Genomic DNA, 12,703 nt, shown 5'->3' with positions numbered 1-12,703 from the left:
TTTGCAGTGATATTAGAGAAGATGCAATTTGCTGTTTAAAGGTTGAGAATAAAGTCACGGTCTGTCCCCGGCTGCTCGCTGCCCCTGCTCCTGCTGTTCTTTGTGGGGCCCTAAAGATGTCAGTCTTGATTAAGTTTTAGCGCGTGGGAGAGTGGGTTTGGGGCCCTGGTGAAAGGAAGGCTGCTCTCGGCTGCACCTGGACCAGAGCGACCGGGCCGAGTCCGCAGAGCGCTGCTGCTTTCATCTGGTGCCAGCAAGGGAGGTGAGGAGGCTGCAGGCCAGACTTGCTGCAAACTGTTGGGCAGTCCATCTACATCTCGGCAGAGCTGCCCATAATTACAACTCCCAGTTCCCTGTTGCTTGTTTAACACCTTGCTTTGCTTTAGACAAGCTACTCACGGACAGATCCAAGAGAAGGAGCTGGTTGCCTAAATCTGAGTCCAGACTGTTTCAAAAACCCCTCATTCAGCTGCTGAGAAATCCTGGCTGTTTCGAAGTTACAGCTGCACCTTTGCTTTTGCCTTTGCAGCTCTGCCTGCAGCCCTGATCTGGTGGGAGTTCTAGGGGCAGACACCCTCGCCTCAACTCCCCCCAAAATGCAGTTACATCACTGGTCTTTCAAAAGAGAGGTGACAGGGAAGAGGTACCCCAGTTCTGCATCGCACACCTCTCTCCCACACGTTTCCAAACAGCCTTTCAAAATAGCACGACTTGGCTACTTGTCATCTCAGAACAATCTCTGATCTCCGCTGTGTCAGTGCAGAGCGGCCTGAGCACAAGCCAAGCATCATGCCCAGCAAGATGCCAGGGAAGTGCAGGGCAGCTGGCACCACGAGCTCAAAACCCTCTTCTTTTACAGACAGTTGTGGTCTTTAATGCAACCCCTGTTGAAAAAAAACCTCACTTGGCAGCTAGAGAAGCAGGTGCTTCATTTCCCAGAGCACTCACCTTGTCCTGGCACGGAAAAGGCAGGAAATATTCTCTCTACAACAGACTTCCAGGGTCTCAAAACCAGCAAGGGATGTTTGTTCAGAGGTTGTGGGCCCCTTCCTTCCCTTCCTTGTGCTCCCATAGGCCCTCTTCTATAAGGTTCATTTTCTATCATGGAAAGGCAAGAGAATTTCCCAGAAACCAGGTCTCGGAGAAGGTAATTTTCATCCAAGTCCTGGCTCTTTCTCAGCTAAAGAGCTTTACAAAACCTTGCCTCCTTTCTGTACTTCCACAAGCCCAGAACCACCAGGTACTGTAATGACCTGCTCCTCCAGCAACACAGGACAGGTCTGCCGGAGGCACAGTCCTGGTCTGTGACGAGCTGCAGGAAAGGGGACCCCCTCCACATGCCCATACAGACACTCAACTCACCTATGCTGTTTCCTAGCATGGAGCAAAGGGAACTGCAGCCTCCATCCCTGTCCTCCATGGCCAACCTCAAGCCTGGAGCCAGGCTGAATGACAGTCCCGTTAACATAAGCCAGAATCAGCAAAGGAGCAGCTTGAGCAATTACTTGATTAAACACAAAGCCGCGTTGCTCTTTCTGTGCGATGGTCCAGCAAGGCTGCATGAGACCTGTGAGCTTGACATCGGCAGGCCGCGTGCTGGGCGTTGCAGCAGGGGGTCGCTGCTGGATCCTGGGAGTAATCTGCAACCGAGACATTGTCTGTTGCAATATCCCAAAGAGCTTCTGCATAAGCCGTGCTGATTGCAGGTAACACTGCCTGATATTCTCTGGATGCCACGTCCAAAGGCTCCTGCTCCTGGATATCGTGATCCAGATTGAAAATGAGCGGAGGCTGGTGATGCTCTTCTGGCCCAACACTTCCATCACAAGCCTTTGCTCCACCTAGGGAGGAAACCAAGAGAAAAACACCGGAGTCCCAGGCTGGTCACCACTGCCTAGGTATCGGTCTGTATTCCTTATCCATCTGTGACAGCCATGCCTAATTCTGGGAAGACAACACTGGAGAAATGGTCTAAATGCTATAAGTGACAGGCCCTAGGCTGGCTACACCATCTGGCAAAGGATTTTTAACTTGGGGTAATTTTAACTTGAGAGGTACAGCACCAGGTGTGAGACTCCAGCTGTGGTTACCACAGCCCTCCAGCCAGGTTGCAGCTGGGCTTCCAAGATGACCCACTTACTTACAAAAGGACATCTGGAGGCTGTACGGGCAAGGAGAGGACTGCAAAGCATCTCATGGGCTGAGCACAGTGACAGCAGAGAAGCAAAAGAGGCCTGAGAACAGCCCAAAGGCAGCTAGTCAAACACAAAGGGTGCGAGATGAAGGTGAGAACTCCAGATACCACCAGCAGCTGGAGGCTCTGGAGGCAGCATGGGTCAGTGAATCCCAATGAATAGCCACAGGACGAGCCGCCTGCTCTGCCAAGGCACACCTGCCAGGCAGTCTGTGCCAGGAGAGCAACACCCCGCAGCCCTCCTGACCACGGAGCGAGCCCAGGCCTTCCACAGGGCCCAAGAGTCAGCTAGTCCTCCAGCAGAAAACTGTCTTTGAAGTCTCATGAAATGGTGACCCTCAGGCTAAACATCTCATCTTCAGACTAGCTCAACACCCTCAGCACAGGCCTATTTTTAAGCATATAAAATTTTTGGCCCAGAAAAGCCCTACTATTAGATGTCAGGGTGAATGGAGGCTGCCAGAGAGGGTGCTCTCAGCCCATTCCCACAGTGTCCCAACTTTGGGAGCCCAGGCCCCACTGCTAGTCTGAGAGTGCTTCCAAGGTCAACGACCCAGGGCTGCAAAGGACGTCATGCAGACACGTGTGGGCATATACTTAATTCTTGCTGGATTTGTGCTTGCTTGTATTAATCTGATTTGGCTTTTAAGCCTATCAGCAAGTAACCAAGAACTTCAGAAGCTTTTTTCTAGACTTTATGATCTCCAAAATGGACATGGTACCTGTTGTGTAAAACACCTTGTACCGAGCCAGTCGTAGTGCCTTTATCTCTCCATCCTTCCCAGCTGCCCCACTGTTGGGGTGAAGCAGTGTCTGCAGGAAGAACAGAAGATTACATGTCAGACCAAAGCAGAGAAAGTTTGCTTTGTCCCAAGACCTGTTCCCTCCCCCCACGAGACCATGTCCCACATGTGCACACATTTAAAGATGCCATTTAGCCCCTGCAAAACATACGAGCTTGACAACAAACCACATTTTACCTGCTAAAAGGCCTACAGGTGCGACAGCAAAAGGAAAATAGAAAACATCAATGTCTCTCTCGAGCCTTCCTGGTCCTGCAAGAGGGCATGACCAAGACAGTGTTGGACCATGAAAGATCTGCCACCTGTCAGCTCACCCCTTTGCTCACTGGGGATCTGTACAGACGCTTCCTCCTGCAGCATATTTCAGCAGCTGGGGCCCGCTGAGCCTGTCATCTTCCCTGGCAACTGCTGGATGGGCACTAATTATGCACAAGGGAGACTCCAGCATCTGCTTCACCTGTTCGTAATGATCACCCTGGTTTCTACCACTTCTCAACAGGAGTATCTCAGTGCTTAAATGGGCGAGATTAGCCCAACCGCAGCCATCGCTGCAATGGCAGGTAACATCTCTATTTCTTTGCTGATGGCGTAGCACTACATACAGTCTCCTGTTGTATTCTCCTTGCTTGTCCTCAGCCACAACCCCCTTTGATAGAAATCTCATCCACTCTCTTCCAAAAAGATCAATATCATTTCCTAAATGGAAATACAGATTCTACTCTTGATTTACCCCAGTGATAGTAACCCTTGGAGTTTATCTCCCCAGACCAGTTCTGCTGCAAGAACGGGATCCTGAAGGCATGAGGCCTTCCAGAATTCCTCAGAGCTATCAGCTGTGATGATGGTCTTTGTACAGAGGCTCAGGTGCTCTTCTACTGTACCTTCACCCACTACTGCCCTACTGTACAACAGGATGCCAACAAGACACACGTCTCCATCCCTCCTGCTGTGATCACAGCTCAGCTCATGGCAGGGACATCTAAGAGATCCGTGCAGTTATCTGGGGCCAGCAAACAAGCCACAAGTTCAGGATGACCTCATGTCTCTAGTGAAGCAGAGGCTGTTCTCTTAGGTTAGGTGTTGAAACGCCATTCACGGTCCATCTCCTCTGGCTGACTCACCCTGTTCTCAGAGTGCTCCCTTCCCTGACAACAAGAGTCACGGCAATGGGAATCGGGGTGAGAGGAAGGGAAGGAGGGAAGGGTGGGTCGAATCTGTCCATTTCAGTATTTAGGACACTTGATCTGCACAGGATGACTGCCTTGGCACACATGAGTGAGAAGACAAGTGAGCTGGACGGTTCAGTGGGCTTGTCTGTCAGATAATATCTGCTCTGGAGCCAATAGCTTCATTTAGTGATGAGTCACTAGAGGTTTCCTCCCTAGGAATGGAGTTTAAAAGTGATTCAAGAAATTTCCACTGTGCTAAAAATTAGAAACATCTGCTGAAGTTGTAGGCAGCTGCCGTGCCAAGTTTAGTAACAGTGTTCGCAGCTGATCAGCGCTGTAATGACTTAGCAGGTGTCCTGCCGTCCTGGCTTGTACAGGAACTGTGCCCTGGGGCACGTGAACACCCCGGGCGAACGCACTCGCTCCTGCACCTCCGGAGCCCCCAGAGTTCAGAGATCGCTCCCATTTGCTCCTGCCCTTACAACGGGGCGTAATACAGCACGGGTCCCTCCTCAAACCCAGCGTCCCTCCTCCCACACCCCCATGCCCTGCAAGCAGCTCAGGAGCTCCGGCACCCGCCAGGGAGCTGGGTTTCCTCCCTCCCGGCTCTCCAGAGGTGCTCCCAGGGCCCCGTCACCATAGCACCCTGCCTGGCTGGGTACCGGCCTTGCAGCTAAACCACGCAGAGCAGCGGAAAAGCGCCGAGGATCCCCGTGGGGGCCGGGCTAAGCCGCACCAGGGACGCCGTCTTGGGGGCCCCCTTCATAACTCATTCAAGAAATGCCAGAATTCTGGGGGGGATTTCAAAATACTTCTTTTTTTTTTTTTTTTTCATTTTCATAAAGAATTCCTTTATTTCCCTCAATTGCAATAAAAGGGAAAAAAAAAGTCTTCTGAAATTTGGATTAAAAATCATGTTTTAAGAAAAATACTTAAAAACCGTTTGTGGGAGGCTCAGGAGGGAAACAGAAGAGGCATACAGTGTACTCTGTACGAGAAGAAATCCTTGCTATTGACCCCACTTATGCTGACACCCCTCTTTCAAGATAAAGCAGCTCCAAAGCGGAAATTACTAATTATTGAAGGGCCCATTAAGCTAAGCTACTAGGACCATGCGAGCAAGAGTCGAACCAATCCACCTGCTTCCAGGCTTAAAGCTAGGCTTCGCCTACACCCTTTAGCCAGACAACTTTAACCTTAGCAACACAGTGCCCAGTTTGGATGCTATAACATCAGTGTGAAGGCACTTAAACTTTCTTTGCTACCAACAAGCTTTTTCCTAATTGTACCTCATAAAACCCCATGATAAGAAAATCTATTATAATTTACTGCAATAAATAAGGAGCTTGATTCTACTGAGCCCCTTCAAGAACCGTTCCCAAGGTTTATGACCCATCTATTGATCTGTGACATTGTTATTTAAAAAGAAAAAAAAAACAATTCTCCCCAGAAAATCTGTTTTCCGAAGTTAGTCCTCCAGGCTGTTTTCATAAGTGAGCAAGTGCGTGGGGAGGAGGAGCACATCCCTTTGACATTAAGCTAATGGAAAGAGCTTATTTGTCTGACACTTGTACCCTTGATACATTTTGTATGATGTGTTTATTTTTACTGTAAATAGCCCTTGCTCAAAACAGGACCTTGGCGTCGGCCCCAGCACAGTCACAGGTTGTACCGGTGCCTGGTGCGCGGGCTGGGACGCAGAGCAAGGTTACCGCGGGGAGCTCACGCAGGGAAACCTCCGGCCACCGGCCTCCAAAGCACGGGGCAGGCCGAAATTAGAAAAACAGCTGTCAGCGCCGTGCGTAAATCAGACGGCGGAGTGAGAAAGGGAACTGCTTTCGAGAGGATTTGTGTCAAGGAAAACCCTGCAACATCAAAGGTGGTTTTGCTATCAGCTGCTCGCAAGCTCATGATTGAAGGGAGTTTCGCTCCCCCTGCCAAGCGCGTTGCAGGCAGCCAAGCCGGGAGGTAGCGGGGACACGTGCTCGCTCCCGCGCGGGAAGCGATCGCCGCGTTAGAGCGAGGCCCGGGCTGACCCGGGGCACGCAGGCGCTAGGCGCTGCACGCCGCTCCGGAAGAGGTTATCTCTGCGTGCGCGGCAGGCCGGGCAGCCGCAGCACATCTGGCAGCGCCGTCCCGCCGCCGTCCCGCGTCACGGAAACGCCCCGGCTGTGCCATCCGCCCTTCGTGGGAGGGAGCCGGGACCCCGGCCCCGAAGCACCGACCCGTCTCAGGCCGCGGCCGCGGGGGGCGCGCAGAGCCCAGCCCTGCGGGGGTTAATCCACAGCCGTGGGCTCTCGCTGCTCCCACCCTCGCCTCTGACAGCGTTCACAAACCCGCTCGGAAAGCACGCCGACGCCGGCCGGGGAGCTGCCGGAAAGGCCGGGGAGCTGCCGCATTCCTGACTTGAGGCGATGCATTGCAGGACCTGTCGGCAGCGGCGGGAGCGTGTCTGGAGCGGCAGAGGACACGGGGAAGACGTGCCTTGCAGCACCTCCGTGCCGGCGGAGGATGGAGCAGGAGGCTCCGCAGACCCATCCCTTCCTCTCTCAAATACCTGGAAGTCCCTGAAGTCTCTCCAGGACACGGGGCCTTTCAGGCAAGCGCCCGCTCTTGATCAGCGAGTGCCGACAGGCAGGGCAGATCCGGGAGCCGGCGGGAGCGAACGGGCCGCCAGGAACGAGCTCATTAGTACCTGCAGCACTTAGGCAAGACTGGCTGCTCGTACAAAACCTCCCCGAACAGGACGTACCCTGTCAAGACAGCTCCGGCCCCGGGCGGCCCTTCCCACGCACCCGCCAGCCCCCACGAGCGGCTCCAGCCCTCTCGTCTCGCCCCGTGCCGGCCGCTCTCGCAGCTGCGCTCCCGTCCCACACTGACTGCTCAGGGCTACTTTATTTCTCGGTCTGAAACACTGAGCTCCTGTTACACGCAGGAACTGCTGACAAGGGTTCGTTTCCCTAGACCGCACACTTAGGCCAACGGAGGCATTTCCCAGCAAACCGTTATTCCCCATCTCCCGGCATCGTGAGCCCACGGTAAGAGGTTAATCAGGAAGAGCACAGCCGAGCGCACATTGGCCATGTCCCATCCACTTCCACAGTTTATCTTACGGTTCAGTAGAAGGTTCCATAAATATGAACTAAATACCAAAACCCTGATGGATGCAGAAAGCAAATCCAAGATCCCAACTGAGAGCTGGCTTGTGGTGCTTGCAGGAGGATGGACTTTAAAAGCAAAATCAGGCTTTATCTGTGGGATTGCTATTAAAGCCACTTTTTTGTTCAGCAAAAGTCTTGTGCAACTTGGAGAAAAACGCATCGCCATACTGCTTGTTCTGCTAACTGCATTTTTTATGCTTAAAGGAGCTGTCGGCAGCTCCTGTTGCTGTACGGACAGAAAACTGCAGGACACTGGACTGCCTGCCCCACTTGAACATCAGTAATGGACACGTCACTGAGCCAAGGATCTCAGAGAATGAGTGCTTAATTATGTCTCTATCTGTCAAGATAAATAAAACATATACAACTAGGTCCAAGTGCCCATGATCTTTTGTTTCTGATGCTTGTGCACCTTTGGGGATCAGAAAAGAGAAACGCTCTGGCAATCCAGGCTGGGGCACCGTGGGGCTGCTGTGAAACGCAGGAGGTGAAAAACCCCCCAGGTGCCGGCAGCGGGAACCCAAGCACACAGCCAGGGCCAGCGTCTTCTCCCGGGTCAGCAAATACAGCCCTGCTGATTCTGGCACTCGGGAAGTCACGCCAGCCCTGTGCACTAGAGCCATATGGATTTTAACCTATAATCCCAGATTTATGAACAAAGCATTTCTGCTAACTGGGCTGCTCAGCAGATAACTCTTGGCTAATCCAAAAGCCCTTTTATGGCCCCCAGGAGTCCCGACAGTCATTCTGCGCCACGACCACAGACTCTCACAAATTCCTGGGATTGCAGCTGCAGAAGCGGTGCCCCGGCAGCAAGGAGCGCCGCCGGCCCGGCCCGGCCCCTGCGTCCCCGGGAACTGTGCCCTGTGTCTCCTTGCAGCCTCCCCGGGCCGCTCGGTGCCCCCCGCGTCTGCAGCCACCCCCTCCGTCTAGCCAGGGACAGGCTAAGGAAGATGATGCTCTTGTGGGTCTACATGCCACCAGCTTTTCTGTTCCTCCCTTCCCTTTTTCTGCCTTACCTGCTTTTGCTGTTCGGCCCTCAGAGGCAGGAGTTTTTCCCCGGCCTGGCACAGCAGTCTCAGCTGAAGCCCCCGTGTCTTTACCGCGGTACCGCAGCATGTCTGCCCGCAGCGCGTCCCGCAGTCACGGCCCCGCGGCTGCGCCGGCCAGAGCAAACCGCAGCTCGAGTGCAGGGAGCCCGGCTTCAGCCGTCTCCTCAAACAGCCTCGAAGGTGCCCAGCACGGCCAAACCGCCCCGCGGCCACCCCAGGGCTGCTGACCCCAAGCGTGGCCGTGGGAAGGCAGGACCCTCGTACCCCGGCACATCCAGCGCTGAGCGCACGGCTGCTGCGGCGCTTGCCGGCACCGTGCGTCCCAGGCGCCGCGGGCAGCAGTACTCCGGCGGACCAGCCTCTGCGGGCCACGCTTGGGAGCCGGCAGCACCCGGCAGCACCCGGAGGCTCGGCCCACGACACCGGGCTCTCGTCAGAGCTTCACAACAGCGAGGCCTGAGCCCGGTGGGGCCACGGCATGTGCCCAGCTTTGGAAGGACAAGGTTGAGAAGAGGACAAATGGCAGCACCAGGGCGGTACCACCGCCGCTGACCTGCTGCCTCCTGCTAGCTGGGAGAAATGCTAACTACAACCATCGAGAGAGGTGGTGGCAGGAAGTAACCAAACGGTGACGCTGCCTTACCTTGTGCCCCTTGTCCGACTGCCCAAAGAGAACCGGGGACACGTCCAAACCATCAAAGCGCCTGTTCGGAGGAAGCTCAGCTTCAGCCAAGGCCACCAGAGTAGGGAAAATGTCCATAGTGCTGGAGGGAAGAGGTAGGTTTCATTAGAGCCATGAGTGAAGCACCCTGGAAAAGCCACCCAGACCCACCTCCGAGCTTGGATCTGCTGCGTTATGCCATATGCAGCTGGGCCGCCTTGCAGGTGTCCTTGCCCAGATGGGGAATTAGGCCACAGACATGCCCAAGGTCACAGACAGTGATGGAAGAAGTGCTCCTGGCAAAGACCAGACACTCAGCCCTGGTCCTGCAGCACCCAGCACAACCACCAAGCTCTACATCAAAAGGTTAAAAATTGATGCAAGCACAGACGTAACCAGGGCAAGCCCTTGCTTCGTACTCCTCCTATCCCCCCTGCGGCTCTTTGCCCAGACACGGCTCAGAGCCAAGCTGGCCATCCTGGTTCACCCCGGATCTGGTGATCCACGTCTTGTGCAAGTGCTGCACCTACAAGCTCGCACACGGGGCACGGCACGGCACGGTGTCCCGCAGCTCCCCACACCTGGCAGCAAGGGAATGGCCCCGGGGCTCTGGGCACGCGGGGAAGGCACCAGGTCACCCTCTGGAGAAAGTGCTGGCACAGTGACTTTTTACGCCAATCACAGCAGATCCCATAGCCCTAGGAAAATGTGGTCACACTTTTGCATCGCGCAGCACGAGCCATAGCAGCCAGAATGGAAAATGAGAGCAGTGCTATTTTGTGCACTTACACCAAAACGCCTGTCAGCATTTCCACCATAATCCGCTTTTTTCAGGGGCTGCCGCCTCAGCCACAAAATATTGCTCGGGGGTCGTTCTCGGTTACTCCCGTGCGACGGGTGCGCTGCAGGCACGGTGCAGCAGCAGGAGCGGGTGATCCCGCACCCTGCCACCTACGGAGGGCAATTCGGAGAGGCAGCGGGCGCAGGTTGCTGCCTTCGTGCCTGCGAGCTGTCTGCTGTTTGTGGCCCGGAGCCAGACCTCTAATGCAACGATTCTCCATGACCGCACACCAGGCAGCAAGTCCGCTCGGCTCGGAGGGGCCACAGGTCTCGCAACCTCCTTGCTGGGCCGGGAACGCCTTGGCTGCCACCAACTCATTGCGTAGCCTTGGCAAAGTCACTGGCCCTTTGCAGGCCAAATTTCCTGGCAGCGAGCAGGCTCAACTCCAACGAGATCAGAGACGACCCCCGTCCGCAAGCCCGCCTCGTCTAACCCTCGCTCGCAGCATCTCGGTCCTGCCGCTGCAAAGCACAAACGGCAGATCCCTCCGGTGACAGCTAAGCAGATCCCTCCCTCTCCCGTCGCGGAGGCTTTGCGCCGCGAAGGCGAACGCCAGGCAGCCCAGGAGCGTTAAAGCGAGCCGTACAGCAACGGGGGCCCCGCGGCACGGCTCCGGCCCCGACCGGGGCAACGGCACGTCAGCGGGGCGAAGCGGCACGTCGCAGAGCTCCCCGTCCGAGGCAGAGGGCAAACGCAGCGGCTCGGCGCGCGCGGTGCGTTTAGCCTAGGGGGACGCGGCTGCCCCGCAGTAGGGCACCACGGCGCTGCAGGGACGCCGGGCAGGGAGCAGAAGAAGCTGCGGGAAAGGCCGGCGCCGGCGCGGGAGCCGATGAGCAGCAGCAGCCGCGGAGGACAGGCCTCTCCAGCGAGCGCCCGGCGTGAGGGGCCAGCTGCTGGCTGCACGGCCAGCGGTGACGGGGCCCCGCACGCCGGAGCCGCGGCAGCCCGCGGCGCTGAGTTAGGGCCGTGGCGGCAAGGCGGCCGGTGCAGCAGGTCCTCCCGGCCCGGCGCTGCCTCCCGAGGTCAGCGAGCGCGGCTGGGAGGCAGCAGGAATTTCGCTCACGTGTGTCCTTCGGCGCTGGGCCCCTCGTTGCTAGCCGGTATGCAAACACAGTTGCGTGATCGGAGAGGAAAAAAAGCCCAGAACTTAAGGGCCCCTGTTTCTCCCATTCAATGAGTTTTAATTTAGCTGCTAAGAGACCGAGGGAACAAATAAGAACAAACAATGCTGAGGAGAGCTGAAAGGCAGCCCCGGCTACGGCCGCGCTCGCACAGGCAGCCTGCGCGGCCAGGCAGGCCAGGAGGCGCCGAAAAAATCTGGCTCCCCGCTGCACAAACCGAGGGCACATCCCTGCAGGAATTTCACCGAGGTCAGCACAAGTCCACCCGAAACCGCTGCCTGCAGCGCACCCTCGGCTCGGGCTCGCGGCCCCCTCGGCTGCCGCAAGGGCTGCAGGTGTCAGCACCCTCCAGATCTGGCCCCAGCACGCGCGTTCGTATGCTTTCACATCACCGTTAGCAAAGCAGCCCCGAAACAGCAGCCAGGCCCTCTGGAAACGGTTACAGCCTTAGAAGTTGAAAGAGGCCTTGCAAGGTAGGGATGCTGGGGTGACGTCAGACAGCTTCTAGCCTCCAAGCAACAAATTCAGCTGAAACAACTCGTTTTCAGCAGGTCAGAGGTTCTTAGCATGACTTTGGTTCAGAGGTCCCCTCCTTGCCAGTAAGGGACAAACACCTAAAGCTCTGTCCTGACCAGTCACACTCCAAGCTCAGGGTCGGTGTCCTGAATTCCCTCCCCACCCACGGCTATGTCAACGCACCGCCCTGTCCTGCACGCCCCAGCAGCGCCGGGCTCCAGGAGATCCTGTGGTTCTCAATGCCTCTATGAACCCTGCTCCTCACCCACGGCTGCAACTGGTGTCCTCCGTGAACGGCCTCTGCTGGCGGGGACGGGGTAATTCCCCCGCAGCCACAGAGTCCTGCTCACCCATACATCACACAGCAACTCCGCTGCGGATAACAAGCCTCCCCTGTGTGTGCCGGATCTCTGCGCTGGACACAAGGGCCCTTTCTGAGCTGGTACCTCGGGGCACACTCGCGAGACACAAGCGGGAAGGGCTGAGCAATCAAAAAGGAAACTTCTAAGGCATCAGATATCAAATATCACACAGATCGTCAACCAGCATGAAAGAAAAATGCTGTGCTGCCCAAACTAAAGGTCATCTTGCAGTTTTGGGAAGGGTTCTCTTTTGAAAGACCGAGACAAAACCTGCTACACTGCATCTGGCTAGGATTTTTGGGCCACCACCTTGTGCCCATACCACCTCCAGATGGAGTATCCAGGAACATCATCCGGAGACTGGCCAAGAGGTATCATCAACCTGTTGTCATTTTTGCCCTTTTTGTCCTACCACATGCTCAGCAGGACACAGAGTAAGTCCAATATCAAGACCTTTTTTGAAACCAAACCACCAAACTGGAGGAGAAGGGTTGGGACATGGAACATGGAAGACCTCTGGGAGGTCTGGGGACAATGTAATGGATGACTGAGGGCAAAGGTGGTTAAAAATCTTTCCGGCCGAGTGCAGAGTTGCCCCACACAAAGAGCCACAAATAGACTTTTGTCAAGGTTCACATCAAAGCAAAGGCCCTTCGAGCACACAGATCCCAGAAGAAAAGCTAGGGAAACTGCACTTGCGCTGAAAGGGAAAGCCAATTTTGCCAACCCTACAGACCCAGCCAAGAGAGCTCTTAGCAAATGAAGCAGCTCCAACTTCCTGCTGCCTCTGAAAAGCAAAGCAGAAAGAGAAGCAGCCTGAGCC

The 12,703-nt window shown here is 55.6% G+C and overlaps 1 protein-coding gene across 6 annotated transcripts in view; it reads right to left on the bottom strand.

Moving 5' to 3' along the window:
- ARSG (arylsulfatase G) overlaps window positions 1-12,703 on the bottom strand; it is a 75,071-nt gene that overhangs the window by 19,924 nt on the left and 42,444 nt on the right. For 3 of the 6 annotated variants that reach the window (XM_067308531.1, XM_067308532.1, XM_067308530.1), the window contains exons 10-12: window positions 9,023-9,143; window positions 2,917-3,007; window positions 36-1,841 (exon numbers count right to left, since the gene is read on the bottom strand). In XM_067308531.1, coding sequence (XP_067164632.1) covers window positions 1,510-1,841; window positions 2,917-3,007; window positions 9,023-9,143 — 544 coding nt within the window. In that variant the 3' untranslated portion in view covers window positions 36-1,509. Of the gene's footprint in view, window positions 1-35; window positions 1,842-2,916; window positions 3,008-9,022; window positions 9,144-12,703 lie in introns of those variants that run through there. The other 3 variants (XR_010886101.1, XR_010886102.1, XR_010886103.1) reach the window with 2 other exon arrangements.

Source organism: Apteryx mantelli, chromosome 19 (genome assembly GCF_036417845.1).
Source record: "Apteryx mantelli isolate bAptMan1 chromosome 19, bAptMan1.hap1, whole genome shotgun sequence".
NCBI classification, from domain to species: domain Eukaryota; kingdom Metazoa; phylum Chordata; class Aves; order Apterygiformes; family Apterygidae; genus Apteryx; species Apteryx mantelli.
The sequence above is the reverse complement of the archived record's forward strand: the minus strand, read 5'-3'. Positions and strand labels throughout refer to the sequence as shown.